Source organism: Pseudophryne corroboree, chromosome 4 (assembly GCF_028390025.1).
Source record: "Pseudophryne corroboree isolate aPseCor3 chromosome 4, aPseCor3.hap2, whole genome shotgun sequence".
NCBI lineage: Eukaryota > Metazoa > Chordata > Amphibia > Anura > Myobatrachidae > Pseudophryne > Pseudophryne corroboree.
Window position 1 is genome coordinate 459,496,193 of NC_086447.1, and position 27,681 is coordinate 459,523,873.

A 27,681-nucleotide genomic window follows, 5' to 3' on the forward strand; every position below is an offset into this window, starting at 1 on the left:
AGAATTAGACACATAGGGAAAGAATTGTTCTATGGATCTCTGGCACCATGCTTTCTAGTGGTAGCCCTGCTGCCAGCATACTGGTGGCCGGGATCAGGTATGTATTCCGGGTAACCATATCATACAGCGCATTAAGATTCTTTGCAACCTGGCTGGACCAGTAGCACCTATCCTTGTGTATCAATACCTATTTCCCTATAGATTGTAAGTTTACAAGCATGGCCTTCCTACCTCTGTCTGTCTGTTATTACCCATTTTGTTTTATTCTATTACTGTTTTCTCTTACGTCCTAGAGGATGCTGGGGTCCATTTAGTACCATGGGGTATAGACCTTTGGGAGCCACCAGACTCCGTTTAGAAAATGTGCCCGGAGGAGCCGGTTACAGCTAGGGGAGCTCCTAGGGGTTTTTCTAGTTTTATTTTTTTCTAAGAGTTTTTAGGTACAGGAAGGCTGCTGGCAACAGCCTCCCTGCTTCGTGGGACTTAGGGGGGGGTGGGGAGTAGAAACCAACTCTTGATGTTAATGGTTCTCTATCTCCGCTGACAGGAAACTGAGCTCCTGAGGGTGCTGATCGCAAGCCCGCGAGGCGACCGCTCACTCCCGTAGCACGGCCGCCAGCCCCTAACAGAGCCAGAAGAAAGAAGAGTGGTGAGTACAGCGCCGGCGGCCCGGTTAGCTGGTCATCGGCGGGAATGGCGGCACAAGGGTGGGAGCGCAGCTCTGACAGGCTGCGCTCCATAAAGGCTCAGCAACATGCATATGTAGACGCTGCTGAGGGGCGTCCTGGGCCAGCGCGATCACCCTAAGACTGGTAAATACAGCTAACGGGCTAATCCCGCTGTTAGCATCAAAGACCTCACACCAGTATAATCTAATAGTGCGGGAAGCCGCGTGCCATTACAGGGGGCGGGGCTTCTCAGAGCGTATCCAGCACTCACCAGCGCCATTTTCCTCCTGCAGATCACTGAAACAGGACGCTGACGGGGAGCGCTGACCCCTACATAACTCCAGTTATCCTCTGCGGTACCAGGGTGTTATAGACAGGGGGGGGGGGGAGAGTGTAGTTAGTACTAATTAACCTATTAAGGTTAGTTAGTCAGCGCCGGGCGTTTATCATAATAACTGCCCACAGCATCGCTGTGTGGCTGGCGGCTCATACTCTGTGACTCTCTGAAGGTACTCTGGGGGAAACTGTCTGACATTTTCCTGTATGTGTGTGTAAGTGTATATAGCCACATTACCATGTCTAAGGGCTCTGTGTCATGTGCTGCAGAGTGTGTATCTTCTCCTGAGGAGTCTATTCCATGTACTCAGGACTGCAATGTGCTTTCCCAGCCTTCTGAATCCGAACCCCCATGGGTGTATTCTTTAAGGGAATGATATCCCAGATTTCATCAAGGATGTCACATAATGAGAAAGAGACGTAGTTTTTGTGAAAATCTGTAGAGGGTTTGAAGTATTCGGCTCCCACTACTTCCTCAAATACCCCACCTACATACCTGAAAAAACGTACAATTGCCCAGATAATGCAAGTTGACACTGATACCGACTCTGATACAGGGGACGGTGATGCGGATATGCAAGGGGGTGATGCATCCCTTGCTAAAGGGGTGCAGCTAATGATTGAAGCCATTAAGGATGTTTTATATATTTCTGAGAAGGTACCTGAACAAGTAGAGGAATTTTATTTTACAGAAAATAAGAAATCCTCCCTTACCTTCCCTGCTTCTAAGGATTTAAACTCTTTATTTGAAAAATCCTGGGAAAACCCAGAGAAAAAATTCCAGATCCCTAAAAGAATTCTCATTGCTTTTCCATTCCCTGAAGAGGATAGAATAGAAAGACTTGGGAAAACCCACCTATAGTAGACGCTTCTGTATCTAGGTTGTAATAAATGTGGTTTTACCTGTCCCTGGTTCAACCGCCTTAGAAGAGCCGGATGACTGCAAGATTGAGACTACGCTCAACTCACTATACACTGCTACAGGCGTGGCTTTAAAGGCCCACTATAGCTTGTGCATGGATTTCTAAAGCCATAGTAAAGTGGTCAGGCACATTACTAGAGGACTTAGATACTATGAATAGGAGTGACATTGACTTGTTTTTACGTTGCATACAGGATTCTGCTGGCTTCATGGTGGAGGCCATGAAGGATCTTGGCATGCTGAATGCAAGGGCTGCTTCCATGGCGGTCTCTGCACGCAGAGGACTCTGGCTACGCCAATGGACTGCGGATGCAGAATCCAAGAAAAGTGTGGAGAACCTACCCTTCACAGGTCAGGCTCTGTTTGGGGACGCATTGGATGCGTGGATCTCCACGGCAACTGCAGGTAAGTCAACCTTTCTCCCCTCAGCAGCACCACCGACTAGGAAATCTTCTCCTACGTCTACCCTGCAGTCCTTTTGGACCGCAAAATTTAAAAAATCCAAATCCCCTTCCACCTTCTTTAGGGGTGGTTGGGGAAAATCCAGAAAACCTGCACCAACAGGTTCTCAGGAACAGAAACCAGGCAAGGGGTGAACATAATTCCATATCTGGACGATCTGCTGATAAAAGCATCTTCCAGGGAGAGGTTGTTGCAGAGTATTGCTCTCTCAACTCCTCCAGGATCATGGGTGGATCCTGAACCTTCCAAAGTCACATTTGGAGCCGACAAAGACTGCCCTTCCTGGGGATGATACGCGACACGGAAGTGCAGAGGGTATTTCTACCGGTAGAGAAAGCGTTGGTGATCCAGTCAATGGTAGCTTCCTTCCTATACAACGGCCTTCTACAAGCGGCACATCTTCTGCAAGATCAAGCCATTCAGGTTCAGTCGGACAATGTAACGACAGTGTCCTACATAAACCGACAGGGCGGAACAAAGAGCAGAGCGGCAATGTCAAAGTTAACAAGAATCCTCCTCTTGGCAGAAAAGCATGCGGTGGCGCTATCAGCAATCTTCATTCCGGGAGTGGAGTGGACAACTGGGAAGCAGACTTCCTCAGCAGACACGATCTCCATCCAGGAGAATGTGGCCTCCACCCCGGAGGTGTTCGCAGAGGTAACAAGCTGATGGGGTGTACCTCAGGTAGATATGATGTCCTCTCGCCTCAACAAGAAGCTTCGGAGGTACTGTTCCAGGTTGACAGACCCACAGGCAGTGGCGGTGGACGCACTGGTAACTCCGTGGGTGCTCCAGTCAGTGTATGTGTTCCCTCCACTTCCACTCATCCCAAGGATTATCAAACTAATAAAAAGAACAAGAGTTCAGGCGATCCTCATTGCTCCGGACTGGCCAAGGAGGGCTTGGTATGTGGATCTTCTGGAATTACTGCTGGAGGATCCAAGGCCTCTTCCTCTTCGCGAGGACTTTCTGCAACAGGGGCCGTATACGTATCAAGACTTGCCGCAGCTATGTTTGACGGCATGGAGGTTGAGTGCCAGATCTTAGCTCGGAAGGGAATTCCGAAAAAGGTCATTCCTACGCTGATACAAGCTAGGAAGGGGGTTACGTCTAAGCATTACCATCGGATTTGGAAAAAGGTATCTGCCTTGGTGTGAATCCAAGACGTTTCCTATGGTGGAGTTTCAACTGGGACAGTTTCTCCTCTTTCTGCAAGCAGGTCTGGATGTGGGCCTATGCTTGGGCTCCATAAAGGTCCAGATTTCGGCCTTGTCCATTTTCTTCCAGAAACAATTGGCTGCCCTCCCTGAGGTTCAGACATTCTTAATGGATCAGGTTTACTATCCAGAATGCTTATTCAATGGCAGGCTTGCTGTGTCCAAAATCTGTTAAGGCCCACTCTACTCGTAGGGTGGGTTCTTCCTGGGCGGCTGCCCGGGGTGTCTCGGCTTTACAGCTTTGCCGAGCAGCTACTTGGTCTGTGTCGAACACGTTTGCTAAGTTCTACAAGTTCGATACTTTGGCCTCTGAGGACCTACAGTTTGGTCAATCTGTTCTGCAGGAACCTCAGCACTCTCCCTCCCGTACTGGGAGCATTGGTATATCCCCATGGTACTAAATGGACCCCAGCATCCTCTAGGACGTAAGAGAAAATAGGGTTTTAATTACCTACCGGTAAATCCTTTTCTCGTAGTCTGTAGAGGATGCTGGGCGCCTGCCCAGTGCTTTGTATTTCTGCATTGTTACTTGGTTCAGTATTGTTGTTTCAGCCATTGCTGAATTGTTCCAAGTTGGTTAGCTTGGCTTTCCTTTTTGTTAAGTGTGAGCTGGTGTGAATGTCCGTCTCCTCGGGCACAGTTCTAGACTGAGTCTGGTAGGTGGGGCATAGAGGGAGGGGCCAGCCCACACTATTAAACTCTTAAAGTGCCAGTGGCTCCCAAAGGACCCGTCTATACCCCATGGTACTAAATGGAACCCAGCATCCTCTACGGACTGCAAGAAAAGGATTTACCGGTAGGTAATTAAAATCCTATTATTCCAATTGTATAGCGCAACGGAATATGCTGCGCTATATAAGAAACTGTTAATAAGTAAATAATATTAAAAGTATTTTGTGGAAAATCCTCTGAAATACCTTTAAAATATTAAGTATCCCCAGAAAGTTTTAAATTGCAAATACAGTTTCCATAGACTTTCCTGCTAAAATATCAAAAGTTTACATAGAACCAATATAACAGGCACCGAGTACATTAACGCCTTTGGAGGGCTGCCAATTGTACAGCCATGTACTGTACTTGTAGAATATTAGAGCTGTAAGTAAACAAGTGTCATTTTCTATATCTCATTTTGATTTCATTTTTTTTCAATTAAGCTTGTATCTGGGATTTCATACACTCTGGATGTGGAAATGATTCGAACACTGTGTAGAAAGCCAACCACAGACTTGACTACCTGTGCACTCCATACAGATCCCACCATTGCAAAGGTATTATACAATATATTTGTGTAGTAAATAAATAAATAAATGTCACTGTAGTTTAAATTCACTCTTACTATATATATTTTTTTTTTCACAAGACACTAAAGGACTGATGGAGAGTTGAACGCTAGTTTTGTGACTGTGGCATGTTTCACACTGCATATGCTCTGGATACGAGTATACACAATTTAGTGCGATCCGGAGATGCATTTCCAATTGAGGCATAATTGGTGGTAATGGAGCGATCGCACATAAGCAAGTTAAGTGAGGGTATGTGCATAGTTGTGCTTGCTTCTTATGTCTGTTTTCAGACATTTCTTTTGCTGCACAGAGGGAGCTGCAAGTGTACCTTGATAAGTGATGACTGCTATGAAACCAAACGTACGGATGGGAATGATAAAGTCACAGAGATGCATACGCATGGTACCATGCATGCAGTGCAGGTGCAATTACGTCGGACGTGCTTTCAACTCTGCATCAGGCCATACATTTTACTTCTGCATACATAATAACATATAGTCTATTAAAAATGTAAATGCTAACCAATTTGTTTATTTCTTATAGAAACAAAATTGCATCTTTGAAGTGAACCATGTTCCCTGGAAGGACAGTACTCAGCTGATTAAAATGAAATGTGAATAACTTGCTACTTGGCGTACTATAGGCCTTCAGAATTTGAATAATGTTTTACAACATAGCAAACTACTAACACTGCTATGTGCTTCTAGTTTTTAATATTGACAGTCTGCTTGGATAACTTACAAAATAGTCCAATGTATTAATTCTAATAATAAAATACATTCAGTATATTTCATTTACAAAAATAAATCTTTGTCGTGTGGTTCTTCATTGGACTGCAAGTGCATTTTCGATGATGACACTTATACAACACAGAAAACAAGTTGGACTGTATTATGCTATAACATGGACCCTAAATAAACGCAATTATATATCTTAAATTCATAAATACAGCGGGGGGATGTAATGCCGGAGTCAGCCGAAGGTGCAGGTTGCTGGCTGAAGGCAGACGTTTTTGTTTTAAACCAGCAATCATTTACAAGGTACAACTATGCCTTGTAATTGGTGCTTAAACAAGCAGAATATCACGTCCAGCAACTTACAGGATCCCAAATAGCATGGATTTACTATGGTGAGATCATGTCGAACAAATATTTTTGACTGGGGGACAAAAGTAATAGATTAAGGGGGCTAGAGATGTACCTTAGCTAGAATTTAGTAAGGTATCTGACACTGTGCCACGTCACAGACTGTTAAATAAACTTGAAAGCTTGGGACTGGATTTTAAGATGGTTGAATCTATAATATCTTGGTTGAAGGATAGAAAAGTTACCAGTGGAGAACCCCAGGGGTCTGTACTTGGACCAGTGCTTTTAATATCTTTGTTGGTGACAATGCAAATGGTATTGAAGGGAAAGTATGCCTTTTTGCAGATGACACAAAATTATGCAACAAGGTAGATACACCAGGAGAAGGTAAAACAAATGAATGATGATCAAGGTAGACCAGAGGAATGGTCAGGAGCGTGGCAACTACAGTTTTTTGCCGAAAATGCAAAATCATGCACTTGGGTTTCAAATCAGGCTAAATGTAGTATTAATGGCACTATACTGTAAACTATTGAGGAGGAATGGGATCTTGGTGACACTTTCAGGTGACTTAAAGGCAGGTAAGCAATGTATCAAAGCAATGGTTAAGGCTAGTCAGATGCTTGGCTGCATTGGGAGAGGAATCGGCAGCAGAAAGAAGTAGTAATGCCACTGTATAGGTCATTGGTATGGCCTCATCTGGAATACTGTGTTCAGTTCTGGAGGTGTAAATTTCTAATTATTTCTCTATAAACATTTGAAATGCCAGCGTTTAATATATGCTGCGGGCGCATCTTAGTACCATATACGATAAAAGTGCGCTGTACTTCGCAAACACTACATCCCTTAAGAGAAAGCAAGTACACGCACACATTGGCTGAGGTCCAACGCTCAGAGATGTATATATTTGATATTAAAAGGGTATGCATACAATATAACATGTACAGTATATCATTCAGTTATACAGGTTGAGTATCCCATATCCAAATATTCCGAAATACGGACTTTTTTGAGTGAGATAGTGAAACCTTTGTTTTTTGATGGCTCAATGTACACAAACTTTGTTTAATACACAAAGTTATTAAAAAAATTGTATTAAATGACCTTCAGGCTGTGTGTATAAGGTGTATATGAAACATAAATGAATTGTGTGAATGTAGACACACTTTGTTTAATGCACAAAGTTATAAAAAATATTGGCTAAAATTACCTTCAGGCTGTGTGTATAAGGTGTATATGTAACATAAATGCATTCTGTGCTTAGATTTAGGTCCCATCACCATGATATCTCATTATGGTATGCAATTATTCCAAAATACGGAAAAATCCCATATCCAAAATACCTCTGGTCCCAAGCATTTTGGATAAGGGATATTCAACCTGTAATATATATTAGTTACAGAGTTACAATTACACAAGAAGCAGTTGTAGTTACAAAAGAATCCGTTACAGCCAGCATACATCACCCTGTCCCATGCTCAGTGAACAGTCGTCTCCATTTTAGAATCTGCACCAACAGCAACGAAACAGAGCTTCCTGGGTGAAGGGAAATACCTATATACTGTGTATTGGGGGAGGTACATGTCTGGGACTGAGTCTTCTGTTACTGGTCCAGGAGAGGGAGATCTCTCATTCATGATGTGTCATTGGTCAGTTCATATGCAAGCAACGTCCAGTCTTGAAGAAGCCATTATAGGGATTAGCCATGCTGTCTTTCAGGAGATTCTTTTGTTCACTTTAGAATGTGGCTTCATATTCATACATTTTAATCATAACTAATCGTTGCTATAATCTAACCATAGCTATCAAATTAACACACCCATTCTCCTGATCATTTTGACACTAAGCATGATATGTTTAACTTGTTCCGTTCCAATAATACATATATATCTGATGTTAAACTCTATTACAGGTTGAGTATCCCATATCCAAATATTCCGAAATACAGAATATTCCGAAATACGGACTTTTTTTGAGTGAGAGTGAGATAGTGAAACCTTTGTTTTTTGATGGCTCAATGTACACAAACTTTGTTTAATACACAGTTATTAAAAATATTGTATTAAATTACCTTCAGGCTGTGTGTATAAGGTGTATATGAAACATAAATTAATTGTGTGAATGTACACACACATTGGGGGTAATTCCAAGTTGATCGCAGCAGGATTTTTGGTAGCAATTGGGCAAAACCATGTGCACTGCAGGGGAGGCAGATATAACATGTGTAGAGAGAGTTAGATTTGGGTGGGGTGTGTTCAATCTGCAATCTAATTTGCTGTGCAAAAATAAAGCAGCCAGTATTTTCCCTGCACAGAAATAAAATAACCCACCCACATCTTACACTCTCTACACATGTTATATCTGCCTCCCCCACATTGTTTAATGCACAAATTTATTAAAAATATTGACTAAAATGACCTTCAGGCTGTGTCTAGAAGGTGTATATGAAACAAATGCATTCTGTGCTTAGACTTGGGTCCCATCGCCATGATATTTCATTATGGTATGCAATTATTCCAAAATACGGAAAAATCCGATGTCCAAAATACCTCTGGTCCCAAGCATTTTGGATAAGGGATACTCAACCTGTATATAATTTAATACATAATGATGCTAAACATGTTTTGTCTATGTGTTGTATGAATATGTTGTATATGTCTTTGTGGCTTCTACCGTATATGCGCAAAACGCACGAACAGAGACCCAACTGTTTGGAGTTTGTATGTGGTGTGTATGTAATATTTTTGACTTCGACACAGGCCATATCTCCTGATGGATAGTAATACAATAGAGACTGTACAAAGGAGGGCAGCTAGGTGCATGGCCTACATCTCAAAACTTACCTGAAAATAATAATAATATTAATAATTAATAAAGGGGGGCATGATAGAAACACACAAATATATGAAGGGTTTTAACAAGGTATAGGAGGGAAGCATTCTTGTGATAAACATAAAAATATCTTTACAAAGAAATAAGGTTTGTTGTAACAATATGGATAGAAAAAAAAGGGTCAGATAGCAAAGTTGTTCTTATTGCTGTCAAATTGTATGTTTCTATAAGATTAACCTATTGAGGGGGTTAGGTAGTCCTTGATCCTTTCTAGGAGACTTTGATAGAAGACTAAGATTAAGGCTACATCATTCCAGTGTGTGTGTCTCAGAATCAGGTTCATTGCGTTTTGTCATGTATTTCTCTAACGTCCTAAGTGGATGCTGGGGACTCCGTCAGGACCATGGGGAATAGCGGCTCCGCAGGAGACAGGGCACAAAAAGTAAAAGCTTTTGGACCTAGGTGGTGTGCACTGGCTCCTCCCCCTATGACCCTCCTCCAAGCCTCAGTTAGATCTTTGTGCCCGGCCGAGAAGGGTGCAATCTAGGTGGCTCTCCTGAGCTGCTTAGAAGTAAAAGTATACTTAGGTTTTTTTATTTTCAGTGAGTCCTGCTGGCAACAGGCTCACTGCAGCGTGGGACTAAGGGGAGAAGAAGCGAACTCACCTGCGTGCAGAGTGGATTGGGCTTCTTGGCTACTGGACATTAGCTCCAGAGGGACGATCACAGGCCCAGCCATGGATGGGTCCCGGAGCCGCGCCGCCGGCCCCCTTACAGATGCTGAAGCAAGAAGAGGTCCATAAATCGGCGGCAGAAGACTTTCCTGTCTTCATAAGGTAGCGCACAGCACTGCAGCTGTGCGCCATTGCTCTCAGCACACTTCACACTTCGGTCACTGAGGGTGCTGGGGGGGGGGGCGCCCTGGGAAGCAATGAATTTACCTTATTTGGCAAAAAATACATCACATATAGCTCCTGGGCTATATGGATGTATTTAACCCCTGCCAGTTTTCCAGAAAAAAGCGGGAGAAGAGCCCGCCGTGAAGGGGGCGGGGCCTATCTCCTCAGCACACAGCGCCATTTTTCCCACACAGCTCCGCTGGTAGGAAGGCTCCCAGAATCTCCCCTGCATCCTGCACTACAGAAACGGTAAAAAAGAGAGGGGGGCACTTATTTGGCAAAATAACAGATATAAGCAGCTATAAGGGATAGACACTTATTGTAAGGTTGTCCCTATACATATATAGCGCTCTGGTGTGTGCTGGCAAACTCTCCCTCTGTCTCCCCAAGGGGCTAAGTGGGGTCCTGTCCTCTATCAGAGCATTCCCTGTGTGTGTGCTGGGTGTCGGTACGTGTGTGTCGACATGTATGAGGAGGAAAATGATGTGGAGGCGGAGCAATTGCCTATAATGGTGATGTCACCCCCTAGGGAGTCGACACCTGAATGGATGGCCGTAATTAAGGAATTACGTGACAGTGTCGGCACGTTACAGAAAACTGTTGACGACATGAGACAGCCGGCAGCTCAGTTAGTGCCTGTCCAGGCGTCTCAAACACCGTCAGGGGCTATAAAACGCCCGTTACCTCAGTGGGTCGACACGGACCCAGACACTGACTCCAGTGTCGACGGTGAAGAAACAAACGTATTTTCCAGTAGGGCCACACGTTACATGATCACGGCAATGAAGGAGGTTTTGCACATCTCTGATACTGCAAGTACCACGAAAAGGGGTATTATGTGGGGTGTGAAAAAACTACCCGTAGTTTTTCCTGAATCAGATGAATTGAATGAAGTGTGTGATGAAGCGTGGGTTACCCCCGACAAAAAACTGCTAATTTCTAAAAAATTATTGGCACTATATCCCTTCCCACCAGAGGTTAGGGCTCGTTGGGAAACACCCCCTAGGGTAGATAAGGCGCTCACACGCTTATCAAAACAAGTGGCGTTACCGTCTCCAGAAACGGCCGCCCTTAAGGAGCCAGCAGATAGGAGGCTGGAAAATATCCTTAAAAGTATATACACACATACTGGTGTTATACTGCGACCAGCAATCGCCTCAGCCTGGATGTGCAGTGCTGGGGTGGCGTGGTCGGACTCCCTGACTGAGAATATTGATACCCTGGATAGGGACAGTATTTTATTGACTATTGAGCAATTAAAAGATGCATTTTTATATATGCGAGATGCACAGAGAGATATTTGCACTCTGGCATCAAGAGTAAGTGCGCTGTCCATTTCTGCCAGAAGAGGGTTATGGACGCGACAGTGGTCAGGTGATGCGGATTCAAAACGGCACATGGAGGTATTGCCGTATAAAGGGGAGGAGTTTTTGGGGTCGGTCTATCAGACCTGGTAACCACGGCAACGGCTGGGAAATCCACATTTTTACCTCAAGTCACCTCTCAACAGAAAAAGACACCGTCTTTTCAGCATCAGTCCTTTCGTTCCCATAAAGGCAAGCGGACAAAAGGACAGTCATATCTGCCCCGGGGTAGAGGAAGGGGAAAAAGACTGCAGCAGACAGCTTCTTCCCAAGAACAGAAGCCCTCTTCCGCTTCTGCCAAGTCCTCAGCATGACGCTGGGTCCTTACAAGCAGACTCGGGTACAGTGGGAGGTCGTCTCAGAAATTTCAGCGCGCAGTGGGCTCACTCGCAAGTGAACCCCTGGATCCTGCAAGTAGTATCTCAGGGGTACAAATTGGAATTCGAGACGTCTCCCCCTCGCCGGTTCCTGAAGTCTGCTTTACCAATAACTCCCTCCGACAGGGAGGCGGTATTGGGAGCCATTCACAAGCTGTACTCCCAACAGGTGATAATAAAAGTACCCCTCCTACAACAAGGGAAGGGATATTACTCCACACTGTTTGTGGTACTGAAACCAGACGGTTCGGTGAGACTGATTTTAAATCTAAAATCTTTGAACACTTATATCAAAAGGTTCAAATTCAAGATGGAATCACTCAGAGCAGTGATAGCGAACCGGGAAGAAGGGGACTATATGGTGTCTCTGGACATCAAGGATGCCTATCTCCATGTCCCGATTTGCCCTTCTCACCAAGGGTATCTCAGGTTCGTAATACAGAACTGTCATTATCAGTTTCAGACGCTGCCGTTTGGATTGTCCACGGCACCCCGGGTCTTTACCAAGGTAATGGCCGAAATGATGATTCTTCTTCGAAGAAAAGGCGTATTAATTATCCCTTACTTGGACGATCTCCTAATAAGGGCAAGGTCCAGAGAACAGTTAGAAGTTGGAGTAGCACTATCTCAAGAAGTACTACAACAGCACGGGTGGATTTTAAATATTCCAAAATCGCAGCTGATTCCGACGACACGTCTGCTGTTCCTAGGGATGATTCTGGACACAGTCCAGAAAAAGGTGTTTCTCCCGGAGGAGAAAGCCAGGGAGTTATCCGAGCTAGTCAGGAACCTCCTAAAACCAGGAAAGGTGTCAGTGCATCAATGCACAAGGGTCCTGGGAAAAATGGTGGCTTCTTACGAAGCGATTCCATTCGGCAGATTCCACGCAAGAATTTTTCAGTGGGATCTGCTGGACAAATGGTCCGGATCGCATCTTCAGATGCATCAGAAAATAACCCTGTCTCCAAGGACAAGGGTATCTCTTCTGTGGTGGCTGCAAAGTGCTCATCTCCTAGAGGGCCGCAGATTCGGCATTCAGGACTGGATCCTGGTGACCACGGATGCCAGCCTGAGAGGCTGGGGAGCAGTCACACAAGGAAGAAACTTCCAGGGAGTGTGGTCAAGCCTGGAGACTTCACTTCACATAAATATACTGGAACTAAGGGCAATTTACAATGCTCTAAGCCTAACAAAGCCTCTGCTTCAGGGTCAGCCGGTGTTGATCCAGTCGGACAACATCACAGCAGTCGCCCACATAAACAGGCAGGGCGGCACAAGAAGCAGGAGGGCAATGACAGAAGCTGCAAGGATTCTGCAATGGGCGGAAAATCATGTGATAGCACTGTCAGCAGTGTTCATTCCGGGAGTGGACAACTGGGAAGCAGACTTCCTCAGCAGACACGACCTACACCCGGGAGAGTGGGGACTTCATCCGGAAGTCTTCCTCATGATTGTGAACCGTTGGGAAAAACCAAAGGTGGACATGATGGCGTCACGCCTCAACAAAAAACTAGACAGGTATTGCGCCAGGTCAAGAGACCCGCAGGCAATAGCTGTGGACGCTCTGGTAACACCTTGGGTGTTCCAGTCGGTGTATGTGTTCCCTCCTCTGCCTCTCTTACCCAAGGTACTGAGAATTATAAGACGGAGAGGAGTAAGAACTATACTAGTGGCTCCGGATTGGCCAAGAAGGACTTGGTACCCGGAACTTCAAGAGATGCTCACAGAGGACCCGTGGCCTCTGCCGCTAAGAAGGGACCTGCTTCAGCAGGGACCCTGTCTGTTCCAAGACTTACCGCGGCTGCGTTTGACGGCATGGCGGTTGAACGCCGGATTCTGAAGGAAAAAGGCATTCCAGATGAAGTTATTCCTACCCTGATTAAAGCTAGGAAGGATGTAACCGCACAGCATTATCACCGTATTTGGCGAAAATATGTTGCGTGGTGCGAGACCAAGAAGGCCCCGACAGAGGAATTTCAACTAGGTCGTTTCCTACATTTCCTGCAAACAGGACTGTCCATGGGCCTAAAGTTAGGGTCCATTAAGGTTCAAATTTCGGCCTTGTCGATTTTCTTTCAGAGAGAATTGGCTTCATTTCCTGAAGTTCAGACTTTTGTAAAAGGGGTACTGCATATACAGCCTCCCTTTGTGCCCCCAGTGGCACCTTGGGATCTCAATGTAGTTTTGGGATTCCTAAAATCACATTGGTTTGAGCCACTTGCCACGGTGGAATTAAAATATCTCACATGGAAAGTGGTAATGCTGTTGGCCCTGGCTTCTGCCAGGCGAGTATCTGAATTGGCGGCTTTATCCTATAAAAGCCCTTACCTGATATTTCATTCGGATAGGGCGGAATTGAGGACTCGTCCTCAATTTCTTCCTAAGGTGGTTTCAGCGTTTCACCTAAACCAACCTATTGTGGTGCCTGCGGCTACTAGGGACTTGGAGGACTCCAAGTTGCTGGACGTAGTCAGGGCCCTGAAAATATATGTTTCCAGGACGGCTGGAGTCAGGAAATCTGACTCGCTGTTTATCCTGTATGCACCCAACAAGCTGGGTGCTCCTGCTTCTAAGCAGACTATTGCGCGTTGGATTTGTAGTACAATTCAGCTTGCACATTCTGTGGCAGGCCTGCCACAGCCAAAATCTGTAAAAGCCCATTCCACAAGGAAAGTGGGCTCATCTTGGGCGGCTGCCCGAGGGGTCTCGGCTTTACAACTTTGCCGAGCAGCTACTTGGTCAGGGGCAAACACGTTTGCTAAATTCTACAAATTTGATACCCTGGCTGAGGAGGACCTGGAGTTCTCTCATTCGGTGCTGCAGAGTCATCCGCACTCTCCCGCCCGTTTGGGAGCTTTGGTATAATCCCCATGGTCCTGACGGAGTCCCCAGCATCCACTTAGGACGTTAGAGAAAATAAGATTTTACTCACCGATAAATCTATTTCTCGTAGTCCGTAGTGGATGCTGGGCGCCCATCCCAAGTGCGGATTGTCTGCAATACTTGTACATAGTTATTGTTAACAAAATCGGGTTTTTGTTGTAGTGAGCCATCTTTTCAGAGGCTCCTCTGTTATCATACTGTTAACTGGGTTCAGATCACAAGTTGTACGGTGTGATTGGTGTGGCTGGTATGAGTCTTACCTGGGATTCAAAATCCTTCCTTATTGTGTACGCTCGTCCGGGCACAGTATCCTAACTGAGGCTTGGAGGAGGGTCATAGGGGGAGGAGCCAGTGCACACCACCTAGGTCCAAAAGCTTTTACTTTTTGTGCCCTGTCTCCTGCGGAGCCGCTATTCCCCATGGTCCTGACGGAGTCCCCAGCATCCACTACGGACTACGAGAAATAGATTTATCGGTGAGTAAAATCTTATTTTTATACACTGTTCCATAAGGTTCTCATGCACATACAGTACCAATGCCCACCACTGGCCAGCACCAAACTACCCTGTGTAATTTAGACACTTTCAAATACATGCATTTGTGCAGGGCAAATACCAGAGATGCCTACACATCCTAATCATACACATTCATATCGCTGTAACTTCCATCAACATAAATGTAAACAGTTACCAAAAACACACAACCATTGATTGTGATAAACATGGCCTTTCGCCATTGATGGCAGAAAATATTACCAATCAACTGCAATCGATGATGTCCAATTCGTTCTGCAGACTAAAGATGGGTACACACTACACTACACACTGTTGTACAATCATGGTACTTACAACCATTTTGCATGACAGTCATGTAGTGTGTGCACATTGTTTTATTAAACACTGAATTGTGTGGTCTCATCATCCCATATTATATGTTGCACATCAGATGGGGAAATGCAATGTGTTAGTGTTCTGCACACATACAGTAATATTGTGTCAGCATACAGTGGATTGTGCAGTGTGTACACTGTCATAAAATATTGCAGGAGGGAGGAGGCTCATAACAGCACATTACCTGGTAGAGGATTGGATGGGGAAGATGCAGCCTGACACTGTGCAAGAACATCATTGATACTGGAGCTCGACTAACATCTGTCTGAGTGCTTCCTATGGATTTGGTGGTAATCAGGTGTAGCCCTCCTCTCACACAACTAAGGGCCTAATTCAGCAAGGATTGCAAAAGCAAAATATGGGCAAAACCATGCGCAGTGCAGGTGGGGCAGATATAACGTGCAGCGAGAGTAATGGTGAGTACACACTGTGAGATTTTTTTCTTACGATTTTGACTATAAAGTCAAAATCGTAAGAACAGTTAGTGCAGATCGCAAGGTGAAAGTCACCTTGCGATGCCGATGTGCGGTCGGCATCACAAGCCTAGATAGACTGTGCAGGCAAGTCAATTTTGACTATCTCATAGAAAAGATAGTCAAAATTGACACTTAGCCAAAATTGCACATAGTCAGTATCGCAAGCACAGTCATTATATGCTTGCGATACCAACTTAGTCCCTGTTGCATATTGAGAATCGGGGTTAGCCCGAATCTCACCTGTGTACACACCTTTAGATTAGGGTGGGGTGTGTTTTAAACTGAAATGTAAATTGCGTGTAAAAATAAAGCAGCCAGTATTTATCCTGCATAGAAACAATATAACCCACCCAAATCTAACTCTCACTACCTATGTTAATTCTTGCCCCCCCCCCCCCCCCCCCCTGCAGTTCACATGGTTTTGCCCATTAGAGAAAGATTTTGCTTTTGTGATCCATACTGAGTTAGGCCCTAAGACCCTAAATACAGTCATAAATAAGATTTTACTTACCGGTAAATTTATTTCTTGTAGTCCGTAGAGGATGCTGGGACTCCGTAAGGACCATGGGGAATAGACGGCTCCGCAGGAGATAGGGCACTTTAAGAAAGCTTTGGATTCTGGGTGTGCACTGGCTCCTCCCTCTATGACCCTCCTCCAGACCTCAGTTAGGGAAACTGTGCCCAGAGGAGATGGACAGTACGAGGAAGGATTTTTGTAAATCTAAGGGCGAGATTCATACCAGCCACACCAATCACACAGTATAACTTGTGATAAACTTACCCAGTTTACAGTATGAACAACAACATAGCCACGGTATCACCGAAACTATAACATAACCCGTATGTAAGCAATAACTATATACAAGTCTTGCAGAAGAAGTCCGCACTTGGGACGGGCGCCCAGCATCCTCTACGGACTACGAGAAATAGATTTACCGGTAAGTAAAATCTTATTTCTCTGACGTCCTAGTGGATGCTGGGAACTCCGTAAGGACCATGGGGAATAGCGGCTCCGCAGGAGACTGGGCACAAAAGTAAAGCTTTAGGACTACCTGGTGTGCACTGGCTCCTCCCCCTATGACCCTCCTCCAAGCCTCAGTTAGATTTTTGTGCCCGAACGAGAAGGGTGCACACTAGGGGCTCTCCTGAGCTGCTTAGTGAAAAGTTTAGTTTTAGGTTTTTTATTTTCAGTGAGACCTGCTGGCAACAGGCTCACTGCATCGAGGGACTAAGGGGAGAAGAAGCGAACTCACCTGCGTGCAAAGTGGATTGGGCTTCTTAGGCTACTGGACACCATTAGCTCCAGAGGGATCGAACACAGGCCCAGCCATGGAGTCCGGTCCCAGAGCCGCGCCGCCGGCCCCCTTACAGAGCCAGAAGCAAGAAGAGGTCCGGAAAATCGGCGGCAGAAGACATCCTGTCTTCACCAAGGTAGCGCACAGCACTGCAGCTGTGCGCCATTGCTCCTCAGCACACTTCACACTTCGGTCACTGAGGGTGCAGGGCGCTAGGGGGGGGCGCCCTGAGCAGCAATAAAAACACCTTGGCTGGCGAAAATACATCACATATAGCCCCCAGGGCTATATGGATGAATTTTAACCCCTGCCAGATTACACTGAAAAACGGGAGAAAAGGCCGCCGAGAAAGGGGCGGAGCCTATCTCCTCAGCACACTGGCGCCATTTTCCCTCACAGCTCCGTTGGAGGGAAGCTCCCTGGCTCTCCCCTGCAGTCACTACACTACAGAAAGGGTTAAAAAAGAGAGGGGGGCACTAATTAGGCGCAGTATAAACAATACAGCAGCTATAAGGGGAAAAACACTTATATAAGGTTATCCCTGTATATATATATAGCGCTCTGGTGTGTGCTGGCAAACTCTCCCTCTGTCTCCCCAAAGGGCTAGTGGGGTCCTGTCCTCTATCAGAGCATTCCGTGTGTGTGTGCTATGTGTCAGTACGTTTGTGTCGACATGTATGAGGAGGAAAATGATGTGGAGGCGGAGCAAATTGCCTGTAATAGGGATGTCACCCCCTAGGGGGTCAACACCTGAGTGGATAAACTGCTGGAAGGAATTACATACAGTGTCAGCTCTTTACAAAAGACAGTGATTGACATGAGACAGCCGGCTACTCAGCTTGTGCCTGTCCAGACGTCTCATAGGCCGTCAGGGGCTCTAAAGCGCCCGTTACCTCAGATGGCAAATACAGACGCCGACACGGATACTGACTCCAGTGTCGACGGGGAAGAGACAAATATGACTTCCAGTAGGGCCACACGTTACATGATTGAGGCAATGGAAAATGTTTTACACATTTCTGATAATACGAGTACCACCAATAGGGGTATTATGTTCAGTGAGGAAAAACTACCTGTAGTTTTCCTGAATCTGAGAAATTAAATGAGGTGTGTGATGAAGCGTGGGTTTCCCCCGATAAAAAACTGATAATTTCTAAAAAGTTATTGGCATATATCCTTTCCCGCCAGAGGTTAGGGTGCGTTGGGAAACACCCCCTAGGGGGGATAAAGCGCTCTCACGCTTGTCAAAACAAGGGCTCTACCCTCTCCTGAGATGGCCGCCCTTAAGGATCCTGCTGATAGAAAGCAGGAGGGTATCCTAAAATGTATTTACACACATACTGGTGTTATACTGCGACCAGCAATCGCCTCAGCCTGGATGTGCAGTGCTGGGTTGGTGTGGTCGGATTCCCTGACTGAAAATATTGATACCCTAGATAGGGACAGTATATTATTGCCTGTAGAGCATTTAAAAGATGCATTTCTATATATGTGTGATGCACAGCGGGATATTTGCCGACTGGCATCAAGAGTAAGTGCGCTGTCCATTTCTGCCAGAAGAGGGTTATGGACACGACAGTGGTCAGGTGATGCGGATTCCAAATGGCATATGGAAGTATTGCCTTATAAAGGGGAGGAGTTATTTGGGGTCGGTCTTTCAGACCTGGTGGCCACGGCAACAGCTGGGAAATCCACGTTTTTACCCCAGGTCGCCTCTCAACATAAGAAGACGCCGTATTATCAGGCGCAGTCCTTTCGTTCCCATAAGGGCACGTGGGCAAAAGGTTCCTCATTTCTGCCCCGTGACAGAGAGGGAAACGGCTGCAGAAATCAGCCAGTTCCCAGGAACAGAAGCCCTCCCCCGCCTCTGCCAAGCCCTCAGCATGACGCTGGGGCTTTACAAGCAGATAGGGAGGCAGTGTTGGAAGCCATTCACAAGCTGTATTCCCAGCAGGTGATAATTAAGGTACCCCTCCTGCAACAGGGAAAGGGGTATTACTCCACACTGTTGTGGTACCGAAGCCGGACGGCTCGGTGAGACCGATTTTAAATCTAAAATCTTTGAACACTTACATACAGAGGTTCAAATTCAAGAGAAGGGGACTACATGGTGTCTCTGGACATCAAGGATGCTTACCTTCATGTCCAAATTTGCCCTTCTCACCAAGGGTACCTCAGGTTTGTGGTACAGAACTGTCACTATCAGTTTCAGACGCTGCCGTTTGGATGGTCCACGGCACCCCGGGTCTTTACCAAGGTAATGGCCGAAATGATGATACTCCTTCGAAGGAAGGGAGTTTTAGTTATCCCTTACTTGGACGATCTCCTGATAAGGGTAAGATCCTGGGAACAGTTGGAGGTCGGTGTAGCACTATCTCAGGTAGTGTTGCGACAGCACGATTGGATTCTCAATATTCCAAAATCGCAGCTGGTTCCGACGACTCGTCTTCTGTTCCTAGGGATGATTCTGGACACAGTTCAGAAAAAGGTGTTTCTCCCGGAGGAGAGAGCCAGGGAGTTATCCGAGCTAGTCAGGAACCTCCTAAAACCGAGCCAAGTCTCAGTGCATCAATGCACAAGGGTTCTGGGAAAAATGGTAGCTTCCTACGAAGAAAAGCCATTCGGCAGATTCCACGCAAGAACTTTCCAGTGGGACCTGCTGGACAAATGGTACGGGTCGCATCTTAAGATGCATCAGCGGATAACCCTGTCTCCAAGGACAAGGGTGTCCCTCCTGTGGTGGTTGCAGAGTGCTCATCTTTTAGAGGGCCGCAGAGTCGGCATTCAGGACTGGGTCCTGGTGACCACAGATGCCAGCCTGCGAGGCTGGGGAGCAGTCACACAGGGAAGAAATTTCCAGGGCTTATGGTCAGGCCTGGAGACATCATTTCACATAAATATCCTGGAGCTAAGGGCCATTTACAATGCTCTCAGCTTAGCAAGACCTCTGCTTCAAGGTCAGCCGGTGTTGATCCAGTCGGACAACATTACGGCAGTCACCCATGTAAACAGACAGGGTGGCACAAGAAGCAGTCAATGGCAGAAGCTGCAAGGATTCTTCGCTGGGCGGAAAATCATGGGATAGCACTGTCAGCAGTATTCATTCCGGGAGTGGACAACTGGGAAGCAGACTTCCTCAGCAGGCACGGCCTCCACCCGGGAGAGTGGGGACTTCACCCAGAAGTCTTCCACATGATTGTAAACCATTGGGAAAAACCAAAGGTGGACATGATGGCGTCCCGCCTAAACAAAAAATTGGACAGGTATTGCGCCAGGTCAAGGGAACCTCAGGCAATAGCTGTGGACGCTCTGGTAACACCGTGGGTGTACCAGTCAGTGTATGTGTTCCCTCCTCTTCCTCTCATACCAAAAGTACTGAGAATTATAAGACGGAGGGGAGTAAGAACTATACTCGTGGCTCCGGATTGGCCAAGAAGGACTTGGTACCCGGAACTTCAAGAGATGCTCACGGAGGACCCGTGGCCTCTACCTCTAAGAAGGGACCTGCTCCAGCAAAGACCCTGTCTATTCCAAGACTTACCGCGGCTGCGTTTAACGGCAGGGCGGTTGAACGCCGGATCCTGAAGGAAAAAGGCATTCCGGATGAAGTCATCCCTACCCTGATCAAGCCAGGAAGGATGTAACCGCAAAGCATTATCACCGCATTTGGCGAAAATATGTTGCGGGGTGCGAGGCCAGTAAGGCCCCGATGGAGGAATTTTCAACTAGGTCGATTCCTGCATTTCCTGTAAACAGGAGTGTCTATGTGCCTAAAATTGGGGTCCATTAAGGTTCAAATTTCGGCCCTGTCAATTTTCTTCCAGAAAGAACTAACTTCAGTTCCTGAAGTTCAGACGTTTTGTAAAAGGGGTACTGCATATACAGCCTCCTTTTGTGTCTCCAGTGGCACCTTGGGATCTCAATGTAGTTTTGGGGTTCCTAAAGTCACATTGGTTTGAACCACTTGAATCTGTGGAGTTAAAATATCTCACATGGAAAGTGGTCATGTTGTTGGCCCTGGCCTCGGCCAGGCGCGTGTCAGAATTGGGGGCTTTATCCTTTAAAGGCCCTTATCTGATCTTCCAAACAGGGCGGAATTGAGGACTCATCCTCAATTTCTCCCTAAGCTGTTTTCAGCGTTTCACGTGAACCAGCCTATTGTGGTACCTGCGGCTACTAGGGACTTGGTGGACTCCAAGTTGCTGGACGTAGTCAGGGCCCTGAAAATATATGTTTCCAGGACGGCTGGAGTCAGAAAATCTGACTCGCTGTTTATCCTGTATGCACCCAACAAGCTGGGTGCTCCTGCTTCTAAGCAGACTATTGCTCGTTGGATTTGTAGCACAATTCAGCTTGCACATTCTGTGGCAGGCCTGCCACAGCCAAAATCTGTAAAAGCCCATTCCACACGGAAAGTGGGCTCATCTTGGGCGACTGCCCGAGGGGTCTCGGCTTTACAACTTTGCCGAGCAGCTACTTGGTCAGGGGCAAACACGTTTGCTAAATTCTACAAATTTGATACCCTGGCTGAGGAGGACCTGGAGTTCTCTCATTCGGTGCTGCAGAGCCATCCGCACTCTCCCGCCCGTTTGGGAGCTTTGGTATAATCCCCATGGTCCTTACGGAGTTCCCAGCATCCACTAGGATGTCAGAGAAAATAAGAATTTACTTACCGATAATTCTATTTCTCATAGTCCGTAGTGGATGCTGGGCGCCCATCCCAAGTGCGGATTGTCTGCAATACTTGTACATAGTTATTGTTACAAAAATCGGGTTATTGTGGTTGTGAGCCATCTTTCCAGAGGCTCCTCTGTTATCATGCTGTTAACTGGATTCAGATCACAGGTTGTACGGTGTGATCGGTGTGGCTGGTATGAGTCTTACCCGGGATTCATAAATCCTTCCTTATTGTGTACGCTCGTCCGGGCACAGTATCCTAACTGAGGCTTGGAGGAGGGTCATAGGGGGAGGAGCCAGTGCACACCAGGTAGTCCTAAAGCTTTACTTTTGTGCCCAGTCTCCTGCGGAGCCGCTATTCCCCATGGTCCTTACGGAGTTCCCAGCATCCACTACGGACTATGAGAAATAGAATTATCGGTAAGTAAATTCTTATTTTTCTCTAACGTCCTTGAGGATGCTGGGACTCCGTAAGGACCATGGGGATTATAACAAAGCTCCCAAACGGGCGGGAGAGTGCGGATGACTCTGCAGCACGGATTGAGGAAACAGGAGGTCCTCCTCAGCCAGGGTATCAAACTTATAGAACTTTGCAAAGGTGTTTGACCCCGACCAAGTAGCTGCTCGGCACAACTGTAATGCCGAGACCCCTCGGGCAGCCGCCCAAGAAGAGCCCACTTTCCTAGTGGAGTGGGCCTTAACCGATTTCGATAACGGCAATCCTGCCGTAGAATGCGCCTGCTGAATCGTGTTACAGATCCAGCGAGCTATAGTCTGCTTTGAAGCAGGGGCGCCAACCTTGTGGGCCGCATACAGAACAAACAAAGCTTCAGTCTTCCTGATCCGAGCCGTTCTGGTCACATAAATCTTCAAAGCCCTGACTACATCCAGGGACTCAGAATCCTCCAAGTCCCTTGTAGCCACAGGCACGACAATAGGTTGGTTCACATGAAAAGATGAGACCACTTTTGGCAGAAAGTGAGGACGAGTTCTCAACTCTGCCCTATCCACGTGAAAAACCAAGTATGGGCTCTTATGCGATAAAGCCGCCAATTCCGAAACACGTCTCGCCGAAGCTAACGCGAACAACATGACCACTTTTACATGTGAGGTATTTCAACTCCACAGTTTTGAGTGGTTCAAACCAAGGTGACTTGAGGAAACGTAACCCCACGTTAAGATCCCAAGACGCCACCGGAGGCACAAAGGGAGGCTGAATATGCAGCACCCCCTTCACAAAAGTCTGTAACTCAGGAAGAGAGGCCAATTCTCTTTGAAAGAAAATGGATAAGGCCGAAATCTGGACCTTTATGGACCCTAATTTTAAGCCCAAGGTCACTCCTGTTTGAAGGAAGTGAAGTAGACGGCCCAAATGGAACTCCTCAATAGGAGCAGCTGTGGCCTCACACCAAGAAACATATTTCCGCCATATACGGTGATAATGTTTTAACGTCATGTCTTTCCTAGCCTTGATCATGGTTGGAATGACTTCCTCCGGAATTCCTTTTTCCGCTAGGATCCTGCGTTCAACCGCCATGCCGTCAAACGCAGCCGCGGTAAGTCTTGGAACAGACAGGGCCCCTGCTGCAGCAGGTCCTGCCTTAGAGGAAGAGGCCACGGATCTTCTGTGAGCAACTCTTGTAGTTCCGGATACCAAGTCCTCCGTGGCCAATCTGGAACAATGAGGATTGTTCTGACCTTGCTTCTTCTTGTAATTCTCAACACCTTGGGTATAAGAGGAGAGGAGGAAACACATAGACCGATCTGAACACCCAAGGTGTCACCAGAGCGTCTACCGCTACCGGCTGAGGGTCCCTTGACCTGGCGCAATACCGCTTTAGCTTTTTGTTGAGACGGGACGCCATCATGTCTATTTGAGGCAGGCCCCACCGATCCACGATCTGTGCAAAGACTTCTTGATGAAGTCCCCACTCCCCCGGATGCAGGTCGTGCCTGCTGAGGAAATCCGCCTCCCAGTTGTCCACCCCCGGGATGAACACCGCGGACAGCGCGCTTACATGGCCTTCCGCCCAGCGTAGAATCCTGGTCGCTTCTGCCATGGCCACTCTGCTCCTTGTTCCGCCTTGGCGGTTTATATGAGCCACTGCCGTGACATTGTCTGACTGAATCAGAACCGGTCTTCCCTGAAGTAAGTTCTCCGCTTGGCGCAGGGCGTTGTATATGGCCCTCAACTCCAGGATATTGATGTGGAGGCAAGTTTCCAGGCTTGACCAGAGACCTTGGAAATTTCTTCCCAGTGCCACTGCTCCCCAGCCTCGGAGGCTTGCGTCCGTGGTTACCAGGACCCAGTCCTGAATGCCAAACCTGCGACCCTCTAGAAGGTGAGCACTGTTCAGCCACCACAGGAGAGATACCCTGGTCCTGGGAGACAGGGTGATCCTTTGATGCATTTGTAGATGGCACCCGGACCACTTGTCCAAGAGGTCCCATTGAAAAGTCCTCGCATGGAATCTGCCGAAAGGGATGGCCTCGCATGAAGCCACCATCTTCCCCAGGACCCGCGTGCACTGATGCACTGAAACCTTCTTTGGTTTCAATAGGTTCCTGACCATGGTCATGAGTTCCTGAACCTTTTCGATCGGAAGAAAAACCTTTTTCTGGTCTGTGTCTAGGATCAGGCCCAGAAAGGTCAGCCGCGTTGTAGGAACTAGCTGGGACTTCGGTATATTGAGAATCCAGCCGTGTATCTGCAACGTCTTCATGGACAGAGACACGCTGTCCAGCAACTTCTCCCGAGATCTCGCCTTTATTAGGAGATCGTCCAAGTATGGGATAATCGTGACCCCTGCCTGCGCAGGAGCACCATCATTTCCGCCATTACCTTGGTGAAAATCCTCGGGGCCGTGGAAAGCCCAAACGGCAACGTCTGAAATTGGTAGTGACAGTCCTGCACTGCAAACCTCAGGAATGCCTGATGAGGGGGGAATATTGGAACATGAAGGTATGCATCCTTTATGTCCAGGGACACCATCTAATCTCCCCCCTCCAGGCTCGCGATGACCGCCCGGAGTGATTCCATTTTGAACTTGAACCTTTTCAAATACAAGTTCAGAGATTTCAGGTTTAAAATGGGCCTGACCGAACCGTCCGGTTTCGGGACCACAAACAGGGTTGAATAATATCCCTCTCCCTGCTGGAGATGAGGAACTGTGACAATCACCTGCTGAACATACAATTTTTGGATTGCTGTCAACACTGACTCCCTCTCTGACGGGGAAGTCGGTAGAGCCGATTTGAAAAATCAGCGAGGAGGCAAGTCTTCGAATTCCAGCCTGTATCCCTGAGCAACAATCTCTATTGCCCAGGGATCCACCTGCGATTGAACCCAGACGTGGCTGAAAAACCGAAGACGAGCCCCCACCAGATCTGCCTCCCCCCGGGAAGCCCCAGCGTCATGCGGTGGATTTTGCAGACGCAGGGGAGGACTTCTGCTCTTGGGAACTAGCTGTGTGCAGCTTCTTTCCCCTGCCTTTTCCTCTGGTAACAAAAGATGATCCCCGCACCTTCTTGTTTTTATTGGAACGAAAGGACTGCATTTGATAATGAGGTGCCTTCTTAGTATGCTGCGGGGGGACATAAGGCAAGAAATTCGACTTACCAGCCGTAGCCGTAGAGACTAGGTCCGAGAGGTCGTCTCCAAACAACTCCTCCCCCTTGTACGGCAAGGACTCCATGTGCCGCTTAGAATCGGCATCTCCCGTCCACTGTCGGGTCCACAGGAGTCACCTAGCAGAAATAGACACAGCATTTATTCTGGAGCTTAATAAACAAATGTCTCTCTGAGCATCTCTCATATACAAGGCAGCATCTCTGATATGCTCTATGGTCATTTGAATAGCATCCCTATCTAAGGTGTCAATCTCTGCAGATAAGGAATCTGCCCATGCCACAACTGCACTACAAACCCAGGCCGACGCCATAGCCGGTCTAGCAATAGTACCGGAGTGAGTGTAAATGTGCTTCAAGGTAATCTCCTGCCTGCGATCAGCCGGTACCTTGAGGGAAGCCGTATCCTGAGAAGGCAGTGCCACCTTTTTGGACAAGCGTGTCAGCGCCTTGTCCACTTTTGGTGAAGATTCCAATCGTATCCTCTCCGTTTGTGGAAAAGGATACGCCATAAGAATCCGTTTGGGAACTTGTGGTCTCCTATCTGGAGATTCCCAAGCCTTTTCGCACAATTCACTTAACTCAAATGATGATGGAAAAGTGACTTCAGGCTTTTTCTCTTTATACATGTGAACCCTCGTGTCAGGGACAGGGGGTTCCTCAGTAATATGCAAAACCTCTTTAATGGCCATAATCATGTACCGTATACCCTTAGCCACCTTCGGCTGTAATTTTGCATCTTCATAGTCGACACTAGAATCAGAATCTGTGTCGGTATCTGTGTCATCGATCTGGGATATGGTGCGCTTCTGAGACCCCGACGGGCCTGGCGCTACAGGGACAGGCATGGACTGGCTACCTGACTGATCCCTAGCTTCTGCCTTGTCTAACCTCTTATGCAATAGATTTACATTTGCATTCAAGACATTCAGCATATCCACCCATTCCGGTGTCGGCGTTGCCGACGGCGATCTGACATTCAAGCAGTCCCCCTCCACATTAAGCGAGCCTTCCTCGTCAAACATGTCGACACACGCGTACCGACACACTTCACACACACAGGGAACCACTTTTCTGAAGACCGTATCCCTGTCAAGGCCCTTTGGAGAGACAGAGAGAGTATGCCAGCACACACCCCAGCGCAATACCCCTGGAGACCAACACAAAATGTTTTTCCCAGCAGCGCTGTGTAATATGTAAACTGCCAATTATGTGCCCCCCCCCCCTCTCTTTTAAGCACCCTTTCACCGTGTAAGCATGGGAGAGTCCGGGGAGCTTCCTCTCAACAGTGCTGTGGAGAGAAAATGGCGCTGGTGAGTGCTGAGGGAGAAGCCCCGCCCCCTCGGCGGCAAGCTTCTGTCCCGCTCAAACTTAGGAAAATATGGCGGGGGCTCCTTTATATACATGTACAGAGCCCACCTGTACATGTATATAGTCCTTTTGCCATGCAGAGGTTTATATTGCTGCCCAGGGCGCCCCCCCTGCGCCCTGCACCCTTACAGTGACCGGAGTGTGTGAGGTGTATGGGAGCAATGACGCACAGCTGCAGTGCTGTGCGTTACCTCAGTGAAGCTGAAGGCTTCTGCCGCCTGAGACGTTTTCTGACTGTGGTGCTTCTGGCTCTGTGAGGAGAATGGCGGCGCGGCTCCGGGGGTGGACGCCCAGTAAGAAACTGCGTTCACCCCCTCTGGAGCTAATGGTGTCCAGTAGCCGAGGAAGCAGAGCCTATCTTTGACAAGAAGGTCTGCTCCTCTCTCCTCAGTCCCTTGATGCAGGGAGCCTGTTGCCAGCAGTGCTCCCTGTTAAAAAGTAGTAAAAAAGTAGAAGAAAAATCCAAACAAAAATGCTTTCAAGTAGAGAAGGGTCATAGAGGGAGGAGCCAGTGCACACCCAGAATCCAAAGCTTTCTTAAAGTGCCCTATCTCCTGCGGAGCCCGTCTATTCCCCATGGTCCTTACGGAGTCCCAGCAACCTCAAGGACGTTAGAGAAAATAATGTGACCTCATGCTGCCTATGGTGAACACAAGCAGAGATCTATGATATGTAATTAGTAAGAACTCCCACCCCAACAAATAATATTTTAACGATTACTGCCTTCTGGATTGCCAAGCACTCCTGTTCATTTGCGTTCCCTGGGCAGCAATTTCTGGATAAGGCAGAGGATGGGTTTTTCTTCCCCTTCTACCACTTGGGAAAGGACTGCCACCACTCATGTACCTGAGACATCTGTCTTCAATGTAAATTGTTTCTAGAAATCAGGAGCCTGCAGAAAAGGCTCAACACACAAGGGATGCCTTAAATCCTGCCATGCAGCCTCTGCTGGACTAGACCACATTATCTTTTCTGGGGACTGATTTTTCGGACACCACCCTTTTCATCATCTGTTTAA

General features: G+C 47.2%; 1 protein-coding gene across 1 annotated transcript in view; it reads left to right on the plus strand.

Moving 5' to 3' along the window:
* LOC134909762 (cystatin-like) overlaps nt 1–5,695 on the plus strand; it is a 52,706-nt gene extending 47,011 nt beyond the window's left edge. The window contains exons 2-3 of the mRNA XM_063917009.1: nt 4,760–4,873; nt 5,432–5,695. Coding sequence (XP_063773079.1) covers nt 4,760–4,873; nt 5,432–5,509 — 192 coding nt within the window. The 3' untranslated portion in view covers nt 5,510–5,695. The remainder of the gene's footprint in view (nt 1–4,759; nt 4,874–5,431) is intronic.
* Nucleotides 5,696–27,681: the final 21,986 nt, after the last annotated feature.